This window comes from Pimephales promelas, chromosome 12, assembly GCF_988280905.1.
Source record: "Pimephales promelas chromosome 12, fPimPro1.hap1.1, whole genome shotgun sequence".
Classification (NCBI taxonomy): domain Eukaryota; kingdom Metazoa; phylum Chordata; class Actinopteri; order Cypriniformes; family Leuciscidae; genus Pimephales; species Pimephales promelas.
In genome coordinates this window covers 35,461,866-35,487,700 of record NC_142780.1, presented here as the reverse complement: position 1 = coordinate 35,487,700, position 25,835 = coordinate 35,461,866, and the positions used below count along the sequence as shown (strand labels likewise).

The 25,835-nt window shown below is 41.7% G+C and overlaps 3 protein-coding genes across 5 annotated transcripts in view; 1 reads left to right on the top strand and 2 right to left on the bottom strand.

Annotated features, from left to right (window-relative positions):
• Positions 1-25,835, bottom strand: part of rftn1b (raftlin, lipid raft linker 1b) — a 135,365-nt gene that overhangs the window by 106,263 nt on the left and 3,267 nt on the right. The window lies entirely within an intron of this gene.
• LOC120488650 (uncharacterized) lies at positions 8,432-13,694 on the bottom strand. Its single transcript, XM_089118208.1, has 2 exons — positions 13,575-13,694; positions 8,432-10,246 (listed from the first exon to the last, which is right to left on the bottom strand). The coding sequence occupies exons 1-2, from the start codon at positions 13,692-13,694 to the stop codon at positions 9,548-9,550; spliced, it is 819 nt and encodes a 272-aa protein (XP_088974334.1). The 3' UTR covers positions 8,432-9,547.
• Positions 12,825-25,835, top strand: part of LOC120491130 (cysteine-rich venom protein ophanin) — a 30,828-nt gene continuing 17,817 nt past the window's right edge. The window contains exons 1-2 of the mRNA XM_089118099.1: positions 12,825-13,806; positions 20,058-20,324. The gene's annotated coding sequence lies outside the window, so the exon portion shown is untranslated. The remainder of the gene's footprint in view (positions 13,807-20,057; positions 20,325-25,835) is intronic.

The window sequence follows — 25,835 nt, the reverse complement described above, 5'->3', positions numbered from 1 at the left end:
ACCGCTCCAATGAAAAGGTGAGAATCAATCACAGAAAATCAAGCAGATTGTTCATTAGGAGTCGGGATAATGCCGGCAGATCCGGCGAGAGCAACTTTAATTAGGAGCCAGACGAGAGGCCATGCAGATTTATGAACGCTGTCATAGGAATCACTGTTTCTCGTGACATGGACATGAATGGATGCGTTTGGCGATCCGTGGCTGCATGTGGGAAATGACATCTGGAGTACAACAGTCATGCATCAGCAAGTGGGTCTTTCTCATTTTGATCGATTGAATGAGTTTTTTCAGCAACCCCTTTTAATGTTGTAATCTGATGCAATTCAGGCTCCAAAATGGTGTTTTTAGACTGAAATGAACGAGTTTTTCTTAGTGTGAATAGTCTTTGGTAACGCTTTACTTGCAGGAGAGTGCATAATACCAGAGCCCGTCTAACGGCACTTCCTATTAGCCCCGTTGTGTATCACCTTGGTTGCAGTTCCATTAGAATTCCACTAGAGGTGATCACGGGCGAGCGCAGAATGAATGGGAGTCTATGGGGCTAAACGGCTAAATGTGTCTCTTTCACCTGCTTGTCGTTAAATCAACATAGATTTTATTGTTGATTCCGCAAGTTCAATATAGATTATAGGCCAAAAGTCGAAGGTTAGGCCATTGTTGGCCGGTGTGGTGAAGAGATGAGTCCCACCTTAGGACCCAAGCGATCCGATTGGTTCAAAGCTAGTTTTATGGGTAAACGATTTAGCGCCTGGTTACAAATTAGAGAAAATCAGTTTATTATAAGAGACGTTATAAAGAGTCATTAATGTATTTTAACTTATATGTTTCATATACTAGTATATAACCGAAGCTGTAGATTGTAAATTTAAACCTTTCTCGTTCTTATTGTTTTTTAGTTAGCTTACATAGTAGCATAGACATTTACACTAGACCTCACCTTGGATACGGCAGTTCATTAGAACGAATGCGTCAATAGAGCCGCCATCTTGAAACAGGGGAGCCCCTCCACTTTAATGCATCAGCGTCAATGTAGTAGACACAGGTCTAACGCAAATAAAATCACCATAAATCATCATGAATGCGATTTTTCTTGTTTTTTGGTTTGTTCCAACGGTCAGACATGTATTTATCATTGATTCCAGAAAGAAAAATTTTTTTTTTTCATTTTTTTTTTTTTTTAAAAACATTCTTCCTAGTTCAGATTTCATCCGTGAACTTCATACGCTGCACACAAGTCCGCCACCATCAATGAATTTGAAGTAAAGGCAGAGATAGCAGCGTTACCTAGCTACTTCCTATGACAAGACCCCTGTTCCAAGATGGCGGCGGTTTTGACGCATGCTTAGAACCCCCAGGTGAGGTCTAGTGTATATGTCTATGACATAGTAGCATAGCATTTATCCGCGGCAAACGTCAGAATGACTAGCCGAGTTAAGGCCGTTCCTGGCGGGCTAGTTACTGTAGATGTGCTGCTGATCCGAGGTTCTGACAACTCCGAAAACGTCAGAACAATGTTTTTAAAAGGCGCAATCTTTATAAATGGGCTCTATGCACGGCGTTATTTCCGGTGAAGGATTAAGGATGCTCGATAACTTCCGCCGATCATAGAGTCCAATGCAATACCGAGAATTTATATTGAATTTTATACTCCATGGTTATACTAATGAAACGTTAGTCACAAAAACAGATAAAACAGACAACCCTCGTTGTGTTTATGCTTCTTTTTAAAATGATATTAAATAAACATAACTATATATAAAATTACATCTAAACGTATGTACGTTTCGTTTCAAAGACGGGAGGACAGTAAATATTGAAGACTCTGCCATAATCCCGTTTTCTCCGGTTTTCCTCCGCTTTAATCTACACAACCGGAAATGGACGAGCATCCTTACGTCAAATGCGGAACTTATGCGTGCATATAGCCCATAAACCACAGATTTGTGCTTTAAACAACTATACAATATATTCTCGACTTAAAACCTCTTAAAATTACATTTCATGACACAATAACAGTAATATTTTTAAATTTCGCGGACTTTCTTCTCTGCTGTTGACGCAACCTACTATGAAAAGCGATAAACGCGTATTGCTTGTAAAGCGCTAAACAAATAAACATAACTTGATGGCAACAAACTGCTTTTATCAAGTTATCGTGAGAACATATTTAGATCAGGCATACTACTGGCATACTATGGGGTCCTAAGATGGGACCCATCTCTTCACCACACCGGAATACGCTAGCATTCTGCTATTGTGTGACGTCATCACAGTTTTGAACGGATTTTTAGAACAGATAAGTGAAGTTAAAAATGCAATTTTCAGCTGAGTGTATTATCTTAGCCCTCCCTTTTGAATGCAACTTTCAAATTACTTGACAAAAAATTACATCCTGACAAAAGTGGATTTCTGAGGGTGAAACCCCATTGACTCCCATTCATTCTGCACTCGACCGCGAGCGCCCCCTCATGTACAGACGTGTTACTGCAGCCAGTCCAGAACCCAGAAGTAACCAGCCAGTGCCAATTCTCTTCAATTAGACATTCTCTGACAATACTGACATGACATATGAAGGTGTCAAATGACGGAGATCGCTGTCTCTGGGAAAAGTAACGTTGCCGAATTGAAAATGGAACTACGTTTCGTTACCAAATTTCCAGTTGTAACGCGTTACACTACTTCACCCGAAAAAGTAGTTACGTTACTGTACAACGCTGAAAATAGCACTGCACATTACAAATATAGATTCAGTCAAGAGCAAGTTCATTTTCTCTTTGATTAGAGTTATTATAGAGATCGCAGAAATTATTAGTGCTGTCACTTTAAGAGCCGCAGACTTAATTGGTTTAAAGTCATACTGAAATGCTCACAGAGGAATCGATAAGAGGAACTGAAATTTTTATTTTATAACAAGGATTCGATTCCCAACCCTAGTCTTTTGTTTTTAATTAAGCAAACAATACAAATATAAACAAGTACATAAAAAAAGCAAAATATATAAACCAATATAAATGTGAAAAAAGCAAGTATCGGACAAATAAACAAGTTGATGGCAAGCAAGATTGCATAATACAAGAGAAAACAAATGAGCCAACAAATATACAAACAACATAATAGACACATACACATCCATATAAATGATGTTATTGCTGTCATTTATTACTCACTGATTAAAATAGAGGAAAAATATATATATATATATATATACACACACAGATAAATACACACAAACATATATATATATATATATATATATACACATATATACATGAATGTGTGATGTTATTGCTGTCATTTATTACTCACTGATTAAAAGAGAGGAAAATATATATATATATATATATATACACACACAGATAAATACACACAAACATATATATATATATATATATATATACACATATATACATGAATGTGTGATGTTATTGCTGTCATTTATTACTCACTGATTAAAAGAGAGGAAAAAATATATATATATACACACAGATAAATACACACATACATATATACAGTATATATATATATATATACACATATATACATGAATGTGTGATGTTATTGCTGTCATTTATTACTCACTGATTAAAAGAGAGGAAAATATATATATATATATATATATATATATACACACAGATAAATACACACAAACATATATATATATATATATATATATATATATACACATATATACATGAATGTGTGATGTTATTGCTGTCATTTATTACTCACTGATTAAAAGAGAGGAAAAAATATATATATATACACACAGATAAATACACACATACATATTGTAACGTACGGACAGAGACGGTCGGATCCATGTGCAGCACTTTATTCAAACAAGCAGACATGAACACAGGCAAACACTTAAACAAAGGGGCAATCCAGAAACTCGTGGTCAAAACAGGCAATGGTCGAGGCAGGCAGCACAGGTTCGTGAACAGTCCAGGAAACAGGCAAGGGTCAAGAGTCCAGGGAAACACGGAGACACAGAACAGGGAAGAACGCTCGGAATTGCACGCTTACAGTGAAACAAGACTTCGCAAGGGACACAGGGAAAACTCAGGCTTAAATAAGGAACTCAATAACCAATAATGAAACACAGCTGAACATAATGAAACACAAAGAGTCCATGGGGAAACAAACATGGGGAGAGGATGCCCTCTAGTGGCTCTCGAGGGCACCACGGCTGCTGATCGTCACATAACCCCCCCTCTAAGGAGCGGCTTCCAGACGCTCCTAAGAGCTCCGGGGGGAGGTCAACGGGGGCTGGGATGGAGGGCCAGGCCCATGGAGAGGCAGGAGGCCAGGCACATGGAGAGGCCTGGGGCCGTGGAGCGTGGGTGACCAGGAAGGAGCAGGACGTGATGGCGGCCAGGGCGGAGCAGACACAGGCGAGGTCCATGACAGCCTCGCCTCCATGGCCCTCACGGACTCAGAGGTCCATGTCAGGATCACCTCCATGGCCCCCACAGAGTACCTACTGCCCCCCCCCAAAAAATACTTGGGGAAATTCCCAGGAGGAACCTCTGGGTGGTGAACGGGTACAGGAAAGGCCTCCCGGAGCTTGAAGGGTGCAGGCAGAGCGAGGCGCAGAGGCGGGGCCGGCAGAGCGAGGCGCAGAGGCGGGGCCGGCAGGGCGAGGCGCAGAGGCGGGGCCGGCAGGGCGAGGCGCAGAGGCGGGGCCGGCAGGGCGAGGCGCAGAGGCGGGGCCGGCAGGGCGAGGCGCAGAGGCGGGGCCGGCAGGGCGAGGCGCAGAGGCGGGGCCGGCAGGGCGAGGCGCAGAGGCGGGGCCGGCAGGGCGAGGAGTCTGGGCACGCTCACCGGGGCCTGGCGAACCAAACGAGTCCTCCTTCTCCTCCTGCGGCGGCGCGTCACAGGGCTAGACACACTCGCTTGGCTGGACAACTCACTCACTTGAACTGGAGATGCAGCGCTCACTTGAAGAGGAGATGCAGCGCTCACTTGAAGAGGAGATGCAGCGCTCACTTGAAGAGGAGATGCAGCGCTCACTTGAAGAGGAGATGCAGCGCTCACTTGAAGAGGAGATGCAGCGCTCACTTGAAGAGGAGATGCAGCGCTCACTTGAAGAGGAGATGCAGCGCTCACTTGAAGAGGAGATGCAGCGCTCACTTGAAGAGGAGATGCAGCGCTCACTTGAAGAGGAGATGCAGCGCTCACTTGAAGAGGAGATGCAGCGCTCACTTGAAGAGGAGATTCAGCGCTCACTTGAAGAGGAGATGCAGCGCTCACTTGAAGAGGAGATGCAGCGCTCACTTGAAGAGGAGATGCAGCGCTCACTTGAAGAGGAGATGCAGCGCTCACTTGAAGAGGAGATGCAGCGCTCACTTGAAGAGGAGATGCAGCGCTCACTTGAAGAGGAGATGCAGCGCTCACTTGAAGAGGAGATGCAGCGCTCACTTGAAGAGGAGATGCAGCGCTCACTTGAAGAGGAGATTCAAATACTTGAACTGAAGACTCACTGGACAGACTAAATTCAACACTGGACACACTTGATTCACTCGGCTCAGCACTTGACTCACTTGACTCGGCACTCGATTCACTCAGCTCGCTATTTGACTCACTTGATTCACTCAGCTCGGCACTTGACTCACTCGAGTCGGCTGGCACGCGCTCAAACTCCGGTTCGACCCGCGACACCTCCGCTGTCTTAGGAACAGCACTTTTAACAGGGCCAGTGCGGGATACGGGCTCGAGGGGTCCGACATGAGTGGTTTTGGCAGGAACGATATGCTTAGAAGCTCCTCTGACGGTCCTTAAGGGAGGATCAAACAGTTTAGCGAGCTGAGGCTTATGCGGCGTGCGGAGTGAGTGAGAGAAATCCGCCGCATACGAACCTCCCCGGCGCAGGGAAAAGAGCAGTTCCTCGAGACCCTCCTTTTCTGCGGGGAGTTCAAAAGCCTTTCTGAACATGGCGGTAAACACGTCGAAAGAAGGAAACGACATCCGACCTGGTTCCCAAAACGTGCCTGCCCACTCCAGAGCCTTTCCAGTTAACAGTGAGCAGATGAAAGAAACGCGGTCGATATCCGAGGCGTATAACTGGGGCTGATGACTCATGTACCAGCTGCACTGCTGCAGAAATCCTTCACACGCTTCAGGTGAGCCATTAAACTTCTCGGGAAACGGCGTACTGGAATTACTGCATGCGGTACTCACACTGGGTTGCGGTGGAACAGGTGCAGCGGGGGTTTGGGCTTGATTAGCCGCTGTGCTTGAGCTCTGCGGAGACCATGATTGCACGGAGCTAGCTAGTTCCTCGAGGAGAGAAGTTAGTCTCGCCAGCTGAGAACTATGAGAGGCTAGCATTGAAGAGCGGGTCTTGACCACGGCGGATAGATGCAGAAAGTCTGCTGGATCCTCGTTTGGCGAAGTCTTCTGTAACGTACGGACAGAGACGGTCGGATCCATGTGCAGCACTTTATTCAAACAAGCAGACATGAACACAGGCAAACACTTAAACAAAGGGGCAATCCAGAAACTCGTGGTCAAAACAGGCAATGGTCGAGGCAGGCAGCACAGGTTCGTGAACAGTCCAGGAAACAGGCAAGGGTCAAGAGTCCAGGGAAACACGGAGACACAGAACAGGGAAGAACGCTCGGAATTGCACGCTTACAGTGAAACAAGACTTCGCAAGGGACACAGGGAAAACTCAGGCTTAAATAAGGAACTCAATAACCAATAATGAAACACAGCTGAACATAATGAAACACAAAGAGTCCATGGGGAAACAAACATGGGGAGAGGATGCCCTCTAGTGGCTCTCGAGGGCACCACGGCTGCTGATCGTCACACATATATACAGTATATATATATATATATACACATATATACATGAATGTGTGATGTTATTGCTGTCATTTATTACTCACTGATTAAAAGAGAGGAAAATATATATATATATATATACACACAGATAAATACACACAAACATATATATATATATATATATACACATATATACATGAATGTGTGATGTTATTGTCATTTATTACTCACTGATTAAAAGAGAGGAAAAAATATATATATATACACACAGATAAATACACACATACATATATACAGTATATATATATATATATATACACATATATACATGAATGTGTGATGTTATTGCTGTCATTTATTACTCACTGATTAAAAGATAGGAAAAAAAAAATATATATATACAGTATATACACACACATATACATACATACCTACATACATAAAAAATGTTTATTAATAATAATAATAATAATAAAAAAAGGATATTTTTTCTGATACCTGTCCATCAGTTGGAAAAACAACAGACTGCCCCAAAAATAGCCGTCTTTGACATATCGAGCAGCTCAAAGTGTTTGTTCCAGATCCAGACACATGCTCTCTGGAGGCAACAGGCTAAGCGTACGCCATCCACGCAGAATAAAGCCCGTGCGATACGTGGGGAAAACAAAGTTGGTTGGAGGGTCTGATATTTGCATGGCTGATGGAGACGCGAGGGGAGGGTGTGCATGAAACCAAGCGGGAAGGTATTTTTAGAGCTGATGGAGGAAGTGGGAGATGTTTATGATTTCAGAGAGACTAGCTACTCCCTCCCCGAGGTTCTGCTTCACGCTTCCAGCTTTTGGCAGATCTGTCTCTATAGTCAACCTGGCAACAGCTCGCTTAGCACTGGAGACTGACACACACACACACACACACACACACACGACTTTCTGTCGTTGGGGGACGTTTAATTTAATATCCGACTATATTATTGATCAGTCTGCATTGACACCATTGTCACTGAGCTGCACGATGACATCACGGTTTTCTCCGAAGCGGCTATATATTCAGATGAAACTCGAAATATTAAAATATAAGTTCATTTATTTCAGTAATTCAACTTAAAAGGTGAAACTAATGTAAAGGTTAAACTAGCCTTTATTTGTTATAATTGTGATGATTATGGCTTACAGGTATGAAAACACCAAATTTAAAATTAGAATATCGTGAAAAGGTTTTCATATCTGTTTTGACGACCTGACGGCCAGACAAATGTGTATTAGGGGTGTAACGGTATACAAAAATCACGGTTCGGTACGTACCTCGGTTTTAAAGTCACACTTTGGTATGTTTTCGATACAGAAATGCCAGACTAATTTCCTATTTGTTAAAAGAAGTGAGTTTTCCTACATCTTTAAACTTTCAGGTTTAAAATGGGAGACATCTTTGAAGGGTGAACAAATAATGTTTTGGTCATCACATTAAAAATAACATTTAAATATATATTTATGTAATATTTGAGTTTTGAAGTGCTGGAAAAATATGTGTGAAGTAGCCTACTTGAAAGCACTATTCCAGCCAAACTGGTTCCAGTTAGTGTTACTATATTAAATAGGGCTGGGTAATAAATATCGATATCTCGATATGAATCGACCCCCCTTGAACTGCCACCTTAACGTGGTGGAGGGGTTTGAGTACCCGAATGACCCTAGGAGCTATGTTGTCTGGGGCTATATGCCCCTGGTAGGGTCTCCCAAGGCAAACAGGTCCTAGGCGACGGGTCAGACTAAGAGCGGTTCAAAAACCCCTTATGATGGAAATACATCCAAGGACCGTGACGTCGCCCGGTATGGCGCAGCCGGGGCCCTACCCTGGAGCCAGGCCCGGGGTTGGGGCTCGTATGCGAGCGCCTGGTGGCCGGGCCTCTCCCCATGGGGTCCGGCCGGGCTCAGCCCGAAGAAGCGACGTGGGACCGTCTTCCCGTGGGCTCACCACCTGCAGGAGGAGCCGTAAGGGGCCGGTGCAGAGAGGATTGGGCGGCAGTCGAAGGCAGGGGCCTCGGCGACCCGATCCCTGGACACGGAATCTAGCCTTAGGGACGTGGAACGTCACCTCACTGGCGGGGAAGGAGCCCGAGATTGTGCGTGAGGTTGAGAGGTTCCGACTAGAGATAGTCGGAATCACCTCTACGCATGGCTTGGGTTCTGGAACCACACTCCTTGAGAGAGGATGGACTCTTCACCACTCTGGAGTTGCCCATGGTGAGAGGCGGCGGGCTGGTGTGGGCTTGCTTATAGCCCCCCAGCTCAGCCGCCATGTGTTGGAGTTTACCCCGGTGAACGAGAGGGTCGTTTCTCTGCGCCTACGGGTCGGGGATAGGTCTCTCACTGTCGTTTGTGCCTACGGGCCAAACGGCAGTGCAGAGTACCCGGCCTTCTTGGAGTCTCTGGGAGGGGTGCTGGAAAGTGCCCCGACTGGGGACTCCGTTGTTCTACTGGGGGACTTCAACGCTCACGTGGGTAACGACAGTGACACCTGGAGGGGCGTGATTGGGAGGAACGGCCCCCCCGACCTGAACCCGAGTGGTGTTCAGTTATTGGACTTCTGTGCTAGTTACAGTTTGTCCATAACGAACACCATGTTCAAGCATAAGGGTGTCCACCAGTGCACGTGGCACCAGGACACCCTAGGTCGTAGGTCGATGATCGACTTTGTGGTCGTTTCATCTGACCTGCGGCCATATGTCTTGGACACTCGGGTGAAGAGAGGGGCGGAGCTGTCAACTGATCACCACCTGGTGGTGAGTTGGATCCGATGGCGGGGGAGGAGGCTGGACGGACTCAGCAGACCCAAGCGTACTGTAAGGGTTTGCTGGGAACGTTTGGCCGAATCTCCTGTCAGAAAGATCTTCAACTCTCACCTCCGGCAGAGCTACGACCAGATCCCGAGGGAGGCTGGAGATATTGAGTCTGAGTGGACCATGTTCTCCACCTCCATTGTCGAAGCGGCTGCTCGGAGCTGTGGCCGTAAGGTCTCCGGTGCCTGTCGAGGCGGCAATCCTCGAACCCGGTGGTGGACACCGGAAGTAAAGGATGCCGTCAAGCTGAAGAAGGAGTCCTATCGGGCCTGGTTGGCTCGTGGGACTCCAGAGGCAGCTGACGGGTACCGGCAGGCCAAGCGGACTGCGGCCCGGGTGGTCGTGGAGGCAAAAACTCGGGCCTGGGAGGAGTTCGGTGAGGCCATGGAGAAGGACTATCGGCTGGCCTCGAAGAGATTCTGGCAAACTGTCCGGCGCCTCAGGAGGGGGAAGCAGTCCCCTACCAATGCTGTTTACAGTAGGGGTGGGCGGCTGTTGACCTCGACTGGGGATGTCGTCGGACGGTGGAAGGAATACTTCGAGGACCTCCTCAATCCCGCCGTCACGTCTTCCATTGAGGAAGCAGAGGCTGAGAGCTCGGAGGTGAACTCGTCCATCACCCTAGCTGAGGTCACCGAGGTAGTCAAGAAACTCCTCGGTGGCAAGGCACCGGGGGTGGATGAGATCCGCCCCGAATACCTCAAGTCTCTGGATGCTGTGGGGCTGTCTTGGTTGACACGCCTCTGCAGCATCGCGTGGCGGTCGGGGACAGTGCCTCTGGGATGGCAGACCGGGGTGGTGGTTCCTCTTTTTAAGAAGGGGGACCGGAGGGTGTGTTCCAACTATAGGGGGATCACACTTCTCAGCCTCCCTGGGAAAGTCTATGCCAGGGTACTGGAGAGGAGAATACGGCCGATAGTGGAACCTCGGATTCAGGAGGAACAGTGCGGTTTTCGTCCTGGCCGTGGAACACTGGACCAGCTCTATACTCTCTACAGGGTGCTGGAGGGTTCATGGGAGTTTGCCCAACCAGTCCACATGTGTTTTGTGGATTTGGAGAAGGCATTCGACTGTGTCCCCCGAGGCGGCCTGTGGAGGGTGCTCCGGGAATATGGGGTCCGGGGTCCTTTGCTAAGGGCTGTCCGGTCCCTGTATGACCGAAGCAGGAGCTTGGTTCGCATTGCCGGTAGTAAGTCAGACTTCTTCCCGGTGCATGTTGGACTCCGGCAGGGCTGCCCTTTGTCGCCGGTTCTGTTCATAATTTTTATGGACAGAATTTCTAGGCGCAGCCAGGGGCCGGAGGGCGTCAGGTTTGGGGACCACACGATTTCGTCTCTGCTCTTCGCGGATGATGTTGTCGTGTTGGCCCCTTCATACCAGGACCTTCAGCATGCACTGGGACGGTTTGCAGCCGAGTGTGAAGCGGCTGGGATGAAAATAAGCACCTCCAAATCCGAGGCCATGGTCCTCAGCCGGAAAAGGGTGGCTTGCCCACTTCAGGTTGGTGGAGAGATCCTTCCTCAAGTGGAGGAGTTTAAGTATCTTGGGGTTTTGTTCACGAGTGAGGGAAGGATGGAACGGGAGATTGACAGACGGATCGGTGCAGCTTCAGCAGTAATGCGGTCGATGTACCGGTCTGTTGTGGTGAAGAAGGAGCTGAGCCGTAAGGCAAAGCTCTCGATTTACCAGTCAATCTACGTTCCTACTCTCACCTATGGTCATGAGCTTTGGGTCATGACCGAAAGGACAAGATCCCGGATACAGGCGGCTGAAATGAGCTTTCTCCGCAGGGTGGCTGGGCGATCCCTTAGAGATAGGGTGAGAAGCTCGGTCACTCGGGAGGAGCTCAGACTAGAGCCGCTGCTCCTCCACATCGAGAGGGGTCAGCTGAGGTGGCTCGGGCATCTGTTCCGGATGCCTCCTGGACGCCTTCCTGGGGAGGTGTTCCGGGCACGTCCCACTGGGCGGAGGCCCCGGGGAAGACCTAGGACACGCTGGAGAGACTATGTCTCCCGGCTGGCCTGGGAACGCCTCGGTATCCCCCCAGAAGAGCTGGAGGAAGTGTCTAGGGAGAGGGAAGTCTGGGCATCTCTGCTTAGACTGCTGCCCCCGCGACCCGGCCCCGGATGAGCGGAAGAAGATGATGATGATGATGATGATGATATGAATCGATTCTCATTTTTACGAACCGATATCGATTCTTAAATCTCAAGAATCGATTAGTCATCCTGTTTCATTTGAATGAATGGATCATTGTATCGCGGCTGCGCGCATCCAAAAAATCACAATAATCTTTGTCCTTTGTTACTATTGATATGAAACAAAGTCTCAATTTTCAAATTACGTCCATTTTCTTTAGAAATTCAAAAACATAAATAGTGTTTTGTCGCTGTGGCGTGAGATCGCTCTGGAGAAGCAGCAGCGCTGATCTCTCTTCCGGGTTAATAATACCAGTCACAGCGCCAAATAAACATGAATGAGCATCTGAAAGTGTGTTAAAGATAGAGTACAACTTATCCAAATCCGGATCATGTCACATTGATTCGCTCAATCAGCGTTTCAACCGTGGAAAGACGTCAGATAAACAGCTTGTAATCAATGTATGGTCATATTTACCTCAGAAAACCCACATAAACTCGTTAGTCAGATAGAAAAAATAACTCTAGAGAGGAGCATTTTGCTAAATATATACACCATATTACATATGCATTATAATCTTAATGTTCTTCAATATTTAACGCATATTTGAATAAATCTGGCAAGTTTTTATGACAGCCACCATTTAAATGTTTATATTTCATATAATCTTCTAATTATAAAAATAAATAAAAGTGTAATTTAAGTGTTTGTATAGCTACAAAACAGTTCATTATTACCTTCATATTAGGCTAATGAAGCCTATTGGCTACAACTAGACTCCCATAGTTTACAGCATTAGTTAAGAGATTTGATTCCCTTGAGAAAAATGGCCATTTATTGTAACTGATATCCAAAATAATCAATATTGAATCGAATCGCAAGCTTGTGAATCGAAATCGAATCGAATTGTGAAATTTGTCTCAATACCGAGCCCTAATATTAAATCCATGGTGAATGTTGCTGGTCTGTGGACGTAAAGTATTTCTAGTTCATGTTTCTCCTGGTTTCCACATCAGCGCTACGGTTAATAACGGAGAAATGTGAACGCTTCTCACTAGATCTCGCAGAATTCATACGAGTTGGCCAATTCGTAAAATATGTACGATTTAGCAAAATCGTACGAGTGAGGTCGTATGAATTGTTACGATTTAGCCACTTTTTAATCATTTATCGAATTCGTACGAGTTGGTCGTGAGATCGGGTTGGAAACACCGACTCGTTGAACTATGCAATAACGACGGAACTTGCGACCAAAGTTGGCTAACGATGCTTTCGGGAATCGTTAAAATCGGTCTCCTTGTGGCGGACAGAAGGTCAAGCGCTCTGGACAAGCGCGTTAATGAGCGTTCATTTGTTCAGCAAGGCATCTAATATCAGGAAATGTTTGTTAAAATGATCATTTTCACAGCAAAGACACATTTGGGAGCCGACTATGACGACAATAATGTTCATCTCATTCAACAAATAACCCGAGCCACCAAACACTGCTGAATGCATTAAAAGTTTTCAATTTTCTGATAAACGGTGTTGTGTAAGCGGCCCCTAAGTCAATAACTAATGATCTTTTGCAATGGAAGTGAATCTAGATCTGTAGTCTAAAGCCAAAGCAATCTCTGTTACTTTAATTATCTCTGTAAAAACAATCTATATTGTTAAAAGCGCTGTATAAATGAACTTAACGTGCACAGGACCAAACTTTCTCAAAGCTGCGGTTTGGGCTCGTGTTCAGAGAAGCATTTTCTCAAACAGGGACTGAAAACTGCAACTCTTCCTTTGACCCATTTTCTTTAATGTGGCGAGTAAGGCAAACCTCGGCACGGCTGCGCTTCCTGACGGGTGTTTGTGTCGGTTCAGCAGGCGAATGCTCTCCTGGGGTGGGGATGAGACAGTCTCCCTGTTTGGGCTTTTTCCTTCCTTCCTTCCTGGACATCCTGGACTCAACAAAGGCCCTCACCTGAGCAGAGCATTGTGGGGGAATGTGGACGCACTTGAGGAGGAGTACAGATCCGAAACGCACCATCAAAGCATCATAGACTTGTATGGTACGTATTATGTTTGGATTTGATTTAAAAAAAAAAAAAAAAAGCATTTGATAATTTGTTTTTTGAAGATTATTATATTTGATCACATAATGTATAATTGGAACTGGCCCACACTTTTTTAAAAAATCCTCTTTTCAGAAATTATCATATTTTTTTAAATTACAGTGAAATTAATGAGATTATTTATTTATTATAGAGTGTATATATATATATATATATATTATTCATTGAGTATATTATTATATATAATATATTTATTTATTTATTATATAGTTATTTATTATGATATTTATGTTTTTTATTTAATATTTTGTTTTTTTTAGGGGGTTTATGTTACTTAATTATGCAGTAGTTATAATCCATTTATTCACTCTTTGAGCATAGACCTGAAAATTTAATTTCCAACTTAAACTTTCATAAATCTTTTGATCACAGACTGAAGTTTGTTATCTTGTTAAAGAAGACACTTGGCAGATTATTGCTGAACTGAAGTAACAAAAATAAACTCTAAAAATTGCTGGGTTGTTTTAACCCAAATTTGGGTCAAATATGGACAAACCCAAATTTTTTATTACATTTTTAACCCAATGTTTGGGTTTTGTCCATATTTGACCCATGCACTTTTAGAGTGTATGTGTACATTTATTGCTTTGGAAAAATGCACAAAAATACTTTACATGAAATACATATTTTTCAAAACACATTTTACTCTATTAACTGAGACAATGATAGACATAAATCTAAGCAAGTTGTGTTGGTTGATATCTCAAATTTTAGGTTGATATCTCAAAACAATGAGCTTTGAGCCGCAGTACCAAACGCTTCCACTAGAGGAAATTACTTTCCCATTCATTTTCAATGTGCTCATTTCTGACTGCGAACAATACAAGTTTGACTGTTAAGGACCATTTCACCTTTTCAAATCACATCTTTTTGTGTGTGTGTGTGTGTGTGTGTTTAGATAGCAAGTGGCGAAACCTTTACCAAGTTTCATACAATCCCGAAAAAGTTAAAAATCATAAAAAGCAAAACATAACATTTTTGACCAAAAAGCAACCGGAGGGTAAAAAAAGAAAAATCAGGGGAATATATAATCAATTATAAGTCCCCTTAATCAATTTAAAGTCCCATAGATTAATATTAAATACAATAATTTTCTAAAATAATTTGTACATATTTACTTAATATTTGGTAATATACTTCCCCAAACCACAGATTATTCTGAATTTTGGAAGAGCTGATTTTCTTGCCCTTTCCATAAAACATCCCTGTGTACATTTTTGTCTAAAACAAGAAATACAAATCATAATTGTGTTATTTATGCATAAATATAAAAAAAATCCAAAGAGAAAATACATTAGGATAGTTCCATTGTGGTTTTCAATATTTTCTGTATTGCTAATCATTTAGCAAAAACTACCAATTAATTTCTCAACGATGCAGCAAACCGAATCACGAATAAGAACTGAAATAAGTGAATAGAATAATTTAAGAGAGCGTTTCACACATGTGAACTGCATAAGGGAAGCGATTCAGGAAATAATGCCTTAATTTCTTTGCGCCTTCCAAAGACTTGTATATATGTAATTGTGTATATATCACTCTCAGAAAAAAAGGTACAAAAGCTGTCACTGGGGCGGTACCTTTTCAAAAAGGTACACTTTTGTACCTAAAGGGTGCATATTGGTACCATAATTGTACAAATATGTACCATGAAGGTACCAATATGCACCCTTTAGGTACAAAAGTTTACCTTTTGAAAAGGTACCGCCCCAGTGACAGCTTTTGTACCTTTTTTTCTGAGAGTACTCCACTGTTACTTTTGGGTGAAGAAGATGCACAAACACCATGTTTTATGTTTTACTCTGAGGACGCATTTGCCGGGTAAGGAGAAACAAAATGTCAGCGCATAATTTAGACAAAATTCGGGGTTAATTGGTGCCTTGGGAAAGCGTTCCTATTCAAGCTCTGACCGGCTTGTGTTTCGGCCACTGTTTATTAATAAACCAGGGAGCCATATATAATAACAGCCACAGATTTAGCCTCGTCTCTTTAAAATCACAGGGAGGAGGGACACTTTCTCGCTCTTTTGTTCGGATGAACCTGGAGCAGCGTCCGCTAGCGTCCAAGGTCTCGGCACACACACACGCTGAAGCCCAGACGCGGCGGATGCGATCGCCATGGGAACGGGCCCCTTGACAACGATTTCATCCCCACGAGAAGAAAAGAGAGCAATATCTCTCTCCCTTTATTCGCTTTCTTTGAGATCCTCTCTCATATTCTCTTTCTCTCTCGTCTTTCCTTTGAATTCTAATTTCTTTCATTTTTCAAGACAAATATAATTGTCTTTATTAAATAGCTGTGATGGTGGAAATATGTGACTGTCCAAAAGTGATATTTGTTTTTAATGAGTCTACAAGTTCGATTACACCGTTAAAAACAAAACATTATACTTAAAGGGCACCTATTATGCCCCTTTTTACAAGATGTAATATTGGTCTCAGGTGTCCCCAGAATGTATTTGTGAAGTTTCAGCTCAAAATACCCCACAGTTAATTTATTATAACCATTTGAAAATGTCATTTTGGGGCCTGCTTAAAAATGAGCTGTTTCAGGGGGTATTCCACCTTAAATGCAAATGAGCTGCATATCCCCGCCCTGCCTTTGGATGAGGGCGTAACTTGATACCTATGGCAGGCAGTCGGTACTGAGAGAGTGAAGAGACGCGCCGTTTTGAATGTCATTCAGCCGTACGTTTGAATCGGAATATATAAATAGCATGAAGAGACTCCGGCAGAATAAACATATGAGAATGGACCAGTACGTCTCGGTATGGTTATTTGCTACTTTTATGTACTTTAGAGTTGTAATAGCGTCCCATTTGAAATGATGGATGTCCAACACACACACACACACAGACACTAGCGCAAGTTTTTGAAACTACATACACATTCTGTGATAAAGTTTGCTACGTACGAGCGAAATTACATTTATGCGAGGGACCTGTGGCATCATATTTAGCTTGTCATACGGGTGCTTCTGTGGCAAATGTGAGAAGATGGCTAACTTACAGAACACCAACATATATGCAGTTTTTAATACAATATATTTAAAAATATATATATTTATAAACGTGTGGTTACACACTATACAAACAAGGTTTTAAATTATATACACAGACATCCTACGACGGCAATAACTTTAGACGCATTTGTTGTTGAATTGGCTGACATTGACTGAAAAGACTATTTGCTCAAAAATCATAAAATACACTTACTGTTACTGGAGGTGACGGTGGATCGCAAACAGTAGACAAGAATCCACACTTGAGGATTAACTTTTAAGCCACAACAACAGGATTAACCCACGAGTCCACGACAGAACATTAATTTACGTTTCCAAGAGACATTACCGGCTGTCGTCGTTGAAACAATGAAGGATGGTGTGTACAGATCACCGAGGGCGGGGTCTAGGCCACAGCCACACTGTCAATCAACCCCCTGTCTCCCGTTCTACGTCACAAAGACCTGGATCTCAGAACAGCTCGTTCTGAGGCAGTGCAGATGATTTATTGAGATTGTAAAAAAACTACTGGATGGATTTTTATCATTCTAGGGTGGTTTTGCTCACACACTGCCAACACACATTTATGTTCAAACACCATGTAAAAGTGAATTTTCCATAATAGGTGCCCTTTAAGGTATTTATCTGATAAAATAAATAAAAAATGCATTGAAAAACAAAAAGCTGGCAGGATGCATTGACTATAACATATTTAGATATTAAGATATACTGTATATTAAATCTTGTATTTGCATGTTATCATTACAAATAAAACAAACGACTCCAAGCACAACTATGCAAGATGCTTACAAAATATGAATAATATTTTTCGATTTTTTTATGTGAATATTATTTTAATTTTCCTGTCCGCTACTGTGATTATGAATAGACGGGATGCTTTATATTATTTGTGCATAAACAAAGAAACAACAACTTCGGAAGCGTTTAATGCAGAGCATCAGTTCACACGTGTGCTTTGTTTTAAATTATTTATCTGTTTTATAATATTAGTTTTATTGTTTTGAGTCTTTTGCATGTCATGTGACCTGAAATGAAGAAAAAAAACCCTGAAAGGCTCTACACAGACACAAATATTACTCTATTCAGCCCAAAATATGCATTACGACAATGTTGCATAATATATCAAAATCTGTCTTTGGTTACAAAAAAACAAACAAACAATATAATAAAATATAATATAATAAATATATAAACACAAAATAAATTGATAAAAATACATGCAAAAAATATTTGCTATGCTTTTTTCCATTGCTATCGCCCACCCATAGTATCATATTTATTTATTATTATTTATTTATTTTATTATCTTTTTAAAGTTGATGTAAATATGATGAATTTAAAGGCTTGTACAGACTAACCAAAATGCTTCGTATTGCCTTGTCATGTGTAACTACATATTGCTCGAAATAAACAAATAAATAAAATAAATAAATAATAAAAATAAATAATCTGATCTTCAGGTTTATGTCCTAAAATTACCTCAAGTATTTAATTCATTGTATTATCCTAAAAAAGAATGCATTACATACATGTTGACATTTGAATAAACAATTTTATAATGAGAAAAATAAACATATTTTGACTACACTTGCCATAAAAGAAGAACTGAAGAGTTCAGATGCAAAAGTCTCTAATTGCAATTTGAAATTTTCTTCAAGAATGTTAATTTTTATCAAGCTTGTATATTTAAGTTCAGTAATTTCACTTAAATGGCAATGAAGATTACCTATGAATTGCCATTTAAGTGAAATTACTGAATTTAAATATACAAGCTTGATAAAAATGATTATTCTAGAAGAGAATTTCAAATGGCACTTAGAGGCTTTTGCATCTGAACTCTTCAACTGTTTGTTCCCAAAAGAACTTCCTAAAAGAAAGAAAAGAACATTTTGTGCAATGAAAATATTCCATGGAATCTTTCAAGTTCTTCATGGAACCATCAAAGCCAATAAAGAAGTTTATGTTTAAAAACGAATGATAATTTGATCAAACACCCATATGGGCGACAGCATGTTGTGCGAAGTGAATGTGCTGAAGAAAGCATTCTTAAAGCAAAACTGCACTTTACCGGTGTGATCTACTGTACATGCACTTCTCTATTAAACAAACGTGTGTTTTCCTGCAGCGCTTGCATATTCCAAAAATATGCATAAACAAAATATGAAGAGTTCAGATGCAAAAGCCTCTAAATGCCATTTGAAATTTTCTTCTTTAATGATGATTTTTATCAAACTTGTATATTTAAGTTCAGTAATTTCACTTAAATAACAATTAATAGGTGATTATCATTGCCATTTAAGTGAAATCACTGAACTTAAATATACAAGCTTGATAAAAATGATCATTCTAGAAGAAAATTTCAAATGGCACTTAGAGGCTTTTGCATCTGAACTCTTCATATGCTTCCCATATACAGTGTTGGGTAAGTTACTGCAAAAAAGTTATTAATTACTAGTTACTAATTACCTCTTCAACAATGTAATTAGATTACTGTACAAATTACTCTCTCTAAAAAGTATTACTAATTACTTTCAAAATCCCATTTCAATCTCAACCAGCTGAATAATACAAGGATAGACATGAATCTGTTTTAATTCTTTCAAATAAATACTATAAAATTGCATGAATTATCCTTAAACTGACCAGGGTGGAGAAGGTTACATTATAAAAACATACTTTTTAACATCAGACAGTACATTTTGATGTTAAACTCACTATTGTTTTATGTCTGACCTCATGACATTTCACGCTTTTTTCATAGATATTTTACAATAATTACGTACGAATTCATTTGTACGAGTGCGGTCGTACGACCTCATAAAATGCATACGAATCGCTGTGAGATCGGATTGAATTTGCCTCAATTACATCAGAAGTAACTGTAATTAAATTACAGATAAGTGAAGAGTAATCCCTTACTTTACATTTTCAAGGGAAAAGTAATTAAATTACAGTAACTAATTACTTAGTAATTAGTTACACCCAACATTGCCCATATACACCACCATTCAAAAGTTTTGGGTCGGTAAGTATCGTTTTTTTTTCTTTCTTTTAGCGAGTGGATGTGTCTCGGAGATGTTTTATTGTGTGGCCTGTTAAACAGAGAACGTGTGTTTTCCTGCAGCGTTTGCATATTTCCCGCTTTGACTGTTCTCTGTTGTGTCTAGGCATCGCCAGAGGCTTGAATGCATGTGGCAGAAGCTCGGGAAGAACCTAATCTTCACGCGTAATCCCTTCAAAGTGGCACCTCGCGCAGGAGAAGAACACAAATCTGCATTCATCTTCCATCAAGTGCGTTTCATGTCCTCCAGCAGCGCCGCCGCCGAGGAGAAGTGCACCGCCAGCGAATGTGACATCTGATTTGTAGGCTGTCTAATCACAGGAGAAGGTGAACATCTTCTCTGCGCCTGTCCCGACTCTACGTTTGAGTAAAGGTACAATACCATTCAGATGCACGTCCAATTATCTAAATGAGGTTTAATTGAGCACTAGAGAGGGCTCTCTGTCCTAATTAGGTTAGCAAAATATTGTGCCTAATGCGTATTAATCATATTCCTGACACACCAGCCAAGCTGCCGATGATGATACAGAATATTATCGACAAATTATAACTTATTATAGATTCATATTCTCATGTAATCTCAAAGTTTCAGGAGAGATCTGCGCCGTAGTACGCCCTAAAAGTATGTAGTGTTTTTGTGGAGAAAAAGTATTGAGTGTGTAGATAATAATTTCATATTTTGATTCATAATTTCAACAAGCACAGTTAAAATCCTCCACATTCACTGTAAAAAGTTATTGTTGGTTACCATTTTGAGTGTTGAAATTAAACATTTGAGTTCAGTTTAAATAACATTCACTCAAACTATTATGTTTTCTGAACCAAAAGATAAAAAAAATTATTAATTTATTATTTTTTTTAATTTTCATTATGATAATTCATCATTATGCAAACGCATCGTTATAAAAGTTCACAGTGCAGATGAAATATGATGTGGATAACATTGAATAGATTTCTTTTTGGCAGTTTAGATGCTGATTATTAATTACTCAAACCACGTAACCAGTGTTCTCTCACATCTGCCATATTTGTAGTTTTTTTAACACGTTCTATTTGCGTTTGTAGTTCTAATCGAATAATGGGTTGCGGTTGGATCTGCATTCTTTCTGGATCTGTATCTTGAGGCCACGAGTTACTATCTTGAGGCCACGAGTTACTATCTTGAGGCCACGAGTTACTATCTTGAGGCCACGAGTTAGTATCTTGAGGCCACGAGTTACTATCTTGAGGCCACGAGTTAGTATCTTGAGGCCACGAGTTACTATCTTGAGGCCACGAGTTAGTATCTTGAGGCCACGAGTTACTATCTTGAGGCCACGAGTTAGTATCTTGAGGCCACGAGTTACTATCTTGAGGCCACGAGTTAGTATCTTGAGGCCACGAGTTACTATCTTGAGGCCACGAGTTACTATCTTGAGGCCACGAGTTACTATCTTGAGGCCACGAGTTACTATCTTGAGGCCACGAGTTACTATCTTGTGGCCACGAGTTACTATCTTGAGGCCACGAGTTACTATCTTGAGGCCACGAGTTAGTATCTTGAGGCCACGAGTTACTATCTTGAGGCCACGAGTTAGTATCTTGAGGCCACGAGTTAGTATCTTGAGGCCACGAGTTACTATCTTGAGGCCACGAGTTACTATCTTGTGGCCACGAGTTACTATCTTGTGGCCACGAGTTACTATCTTGTGGCCACGAGTTACTATCTTGAGGCCACGAGTTACTATCTTGAGGCCACGAGTTACTATCTTGAGGCCACGAGTTACTATCTTGAGGCCACGAGTTAGTATCTTGAGGCCACGAGTTACTATCTTGAGGCCACGAGTTAGTATCTTGAGGCCACGAGTTACTATCTTGAGGCCACGAGTTAGTATCTTGAGGCCACGAGTTACTATCTTGAGGCCACGAGTTAGTATCTTGAGGCCACGAGTTACTATCTTGAGGCCACGAGTTAGTATCTTGAGGCCACGAGTTACTATCTTGAGGCCACGAGTTAGTATCTTGAGGCCACGAGTTAGTATCTTGAGGCCACGAGTTACTATCTTGAGGCCACGAGTTACTATCTTGAGGCCACGAGTTACTATCTTGTGGCCACGAGTTACTATCTTGTGGCCACGAGTTACTATCTTGTGGCCACGAGTTACTATCTTGAGGCCACGAGTTACTATCTTGAGGCCACGAGTTACTATCTTGAGGCCACGAGTTACTATCTTGAGGCCACGAGTTAGTATCTTGAGGCCACGAGTTACTATCTTGAGGCCACGAGTTAGTATCTTGAGGCCACGAGTTACTATCTTGAGGCCACGAGTTAGTATCTTGAGGCCACGAGTTACTATCTTGAGGCCACGAGTTAGTATCTTGAGGCCACGAGTTACTATCTTGAGGCCACGAGTTAGTATCTTGAGGCCACGAGTTACTATCTTGAGGCCACGAGTTACTATCTTGAGGCCACGAGTTACTATCTTGAGGCCACGAGTTACTATCTTGAGGCCACGAGTTACTATCTTGTGGCCACGAGTTACTATCTTGAGGCCACGAGTTACTATCTTGAGGCCACGAGTTAGTATCTTGAGGCCACGAGTTACTATCTTGAGGCCACGAGTTAGTATCTTGAGGCCACGAGTTAGTATCTTGAGGCCACGAGTTACTATCTTGAGGCCACGAGTTACTATCTTGAGGCCACGAGTTACTATCTTGTGGCCACGAGTTACTATCTTGTGGCCACGAGTTACTATCTTGTGGCCACGAGTTACTATCTTGAGGCCACGAGTTACTATCTTGTGGCCACGAGTTACTATCTTGAGGCCACGAGTTACTATCTTGTGGCCACGAGTTACTATCTTGAGGCCACGAGTTACTATATTGAGGCCACGAGTTACTATCTTGTGGCCACGAGTTACTATCTTGTGGCCACGAGTTACTATCTTGTGGCCACGAGTTACTATCTTGAGGCCACGAGTTACTATCTTGTGGCCACGAGTTACTATCTTGAGGCCAAGAGTTACTATCTTGTGGCCACGAGTTACTATCTTGAGGCCACGAGTTACTATCTTGAGGCCACGAGTTACTATCTTGTGGCCACGAGTTACTATCTTGAGGCCACGAGTTACTATCTTGAGGCCACGAGTTACTATCTTGAGGCCACGAGTTACTATCTTGTGGCCACGAGTTACTATCTTGAGGCCACGAGTTACTATCTTGAGGCCAAGAGTTACTATCTTGTGGCCACGAGTTACTATCTTGTGGCCACGAGTTACTATCTTGAGGCCACGAGTTACTATCTTGAGGCCAAGAGTTACTATCTTGTGGCCACGAGTTACTATCTTGAGGCCACGAGTTACTATCTTGAGGCCAAGAGTTACTATCTTGAGGCCACGAGTTACTATCTTGTGGCCACGAGTTACTATCTTGAGGCCACGAGTTACTATCTTGAGGCCACGAGTTACTATCTTGTGGCCACGAGTTACTATCTTGTGGCCACGAGTTACTATCTTGTGGCCACGAGTTACTATCTTGAGGCCACGAGTTACTATCTTGAGGCCACGAGTTACTATCTTGAGGCCACGAGTTACTATCTTGAGGCCACGAGTTACTATCTTGTGGCCACGAGTTACTATCTTGAGGCCACGAGTTAGTATCTTGAGGCCACGAGTTAGTATCTTGAGGCCACGAGTTACTATCTTGAGGCCACGAGTTAGTATCTTGAGGCCACGAGTTACTATCTTGAGGCCACGAGTTACTATCTTGAGGCCACGAGTTAGTATCTTGGAGTTACTATCTTGAGGCCACGAGTTACTATCTTGAGGCCACGAGTTACTATCTTGAGGCCACGAGTTAGTATCTTGAGGCCACGAGATAGTTATAATTAATCTAGAGGGGCTCCGTAGACGATAACTATAACAATAACTATATCCAGAAACAAAACAATGCAGTTTTGCCGCCTGCCGCTTTTGATGCTCGAGCTTTTCAATGCAGGATTCTGATTGGCTGACAATGTTTTATCATTCATCAATTGGGAAAAAAGATAGTTCTGAAAGTGATTCCCACTATATACTCCAAAAGCGTTGTTATCGTTGAAGGTGTGTTGTGGACTCTGCTAATCTTAATTTATAAAAAAAAATCTTTGTCGTGTTGGTCTTTGGTGTGAACGAGCATTAAAACAGGAAATTAAAACAGGCATTAAAACTTAAAACAGATTTTTTTTAATGCATATGGCACGACGACAGCGTTTTGGGGCAAACTTTGGAAACAGCAAACTTTTTGTAAAAATTTGTTTTTGAAAACGATACCGTTATTGTCTCCTTGTAAACTACAAAAACACGAATTTGTGAAAAACGTATGGAAACTTGTTTCCACCACTAAATAAAAAATTTAAATTAATTAAAAAAATATATATTACTTTAAGTTAAATAAAAGTACTTGTGACTTTTTTTTTCTCGCAATTCTGAAATTTTTTCATGCAATTGTGACTTTATATATACAAATGTTGCCTTTTTTCTCTTTTTTATAACATTTTTTTAGGTAATATCTTGCAATTCTGTCTTTTTTCTCGCAATTCTGACTTTTTTCCCATAATTGCGAGTTTATATCACGTAATTGTGAGCAAAAAAATTCAAAAAAGCCAGAATTGTGAGATATAAAAAGTCGTAATTACCTTTTTATTTTGTATTCTGTGGTGGAAACAAGCTTCCATAAAGGTAACATCATGCCTCCGCGTATTATATGTTCAGTCTACAGGCGCATAGTGTTTCTTTACTAAGTGATCGCCACCTACTGGCCTGGCGGCAGAATACAGCGGGGTTTTTTAGCCGTTTTCATGGATCCGTGTGAACAGGGATCGTTTTGATAACGTTTCCATTTATAGTACATCATTATCGTGTAATCGTTCCCTTAGACACCTCAAACACACGTACAGTATAAACACCAGCATCGCGTCTGCAACTTTTGCACACCACTCATAATGTTTTCCGAAATTGAGAAGTAAAAATGAGCTGATAAAATGTTCCAGCTGATGCACATATGACACTGAGGAGCGGGTACGCGTGGGGTCGAAGGGCACGAGGCCGTGATATGATGCACAGACTCCTCCAGGACAACAGCGGCTCTGTGTGTCGATTCCTCAGGCGTCTGGAACTGATTAAAGACAGTTTGCCTTCTCTCGTTCTTTTCTTAAAGGGCGTTCACACTGACAGACATTTGCGTCCGTAAGACATTCATTTACAAGGAGAGTTGGCAATATGAGTGACAGCTGGACCGCCTACTAGCAACAGTAGATTAGCATACTAACACTCTTTCAGTATTTATTATGCATGCTGTGTACAGTGTGCACATTTTCTATTGGTATGTGTGGAATACTTTACAAAATGTGCAGTACACAACAGAGTATACAACAATGCAATGCACTCGACTTGGTTTTTAACCCGTTCTTGACTTGTTATTTGATCAGTAAGCTGTAAAATGTATAAAAAGCTTCTTTTTTTTCTAAGATGATGCGATTTAATGTTACAAAAATGTTTAAAAAACAGTGTTGTTATTGCTAAAAAAACGATTAAAATAATGCTGAAATTAAATATAATAATAATATTAGATGCTAAACTTTGAAATGTTGCCTTGGTAAGTAACCAGAATAAATCAGTCTAAGCTAAAGTGCTAAAATTGCTAAAACTGAAATAAAAACATATTAAAGCTACATATTAATATTTAAGCACATACAATTACTAAAACTTAAACCAATTTAAAATGAAAACTCAAAGCTAATTCATTTATTGTCTTATTACTGTTATAGTATATAGATAAAAACACGTATTGTTGCGTAATGTATATGATAATTTTTTTAAAACCATAAACTAACATTCCCTGTGATTTTTGTACAAAATCATGGTTT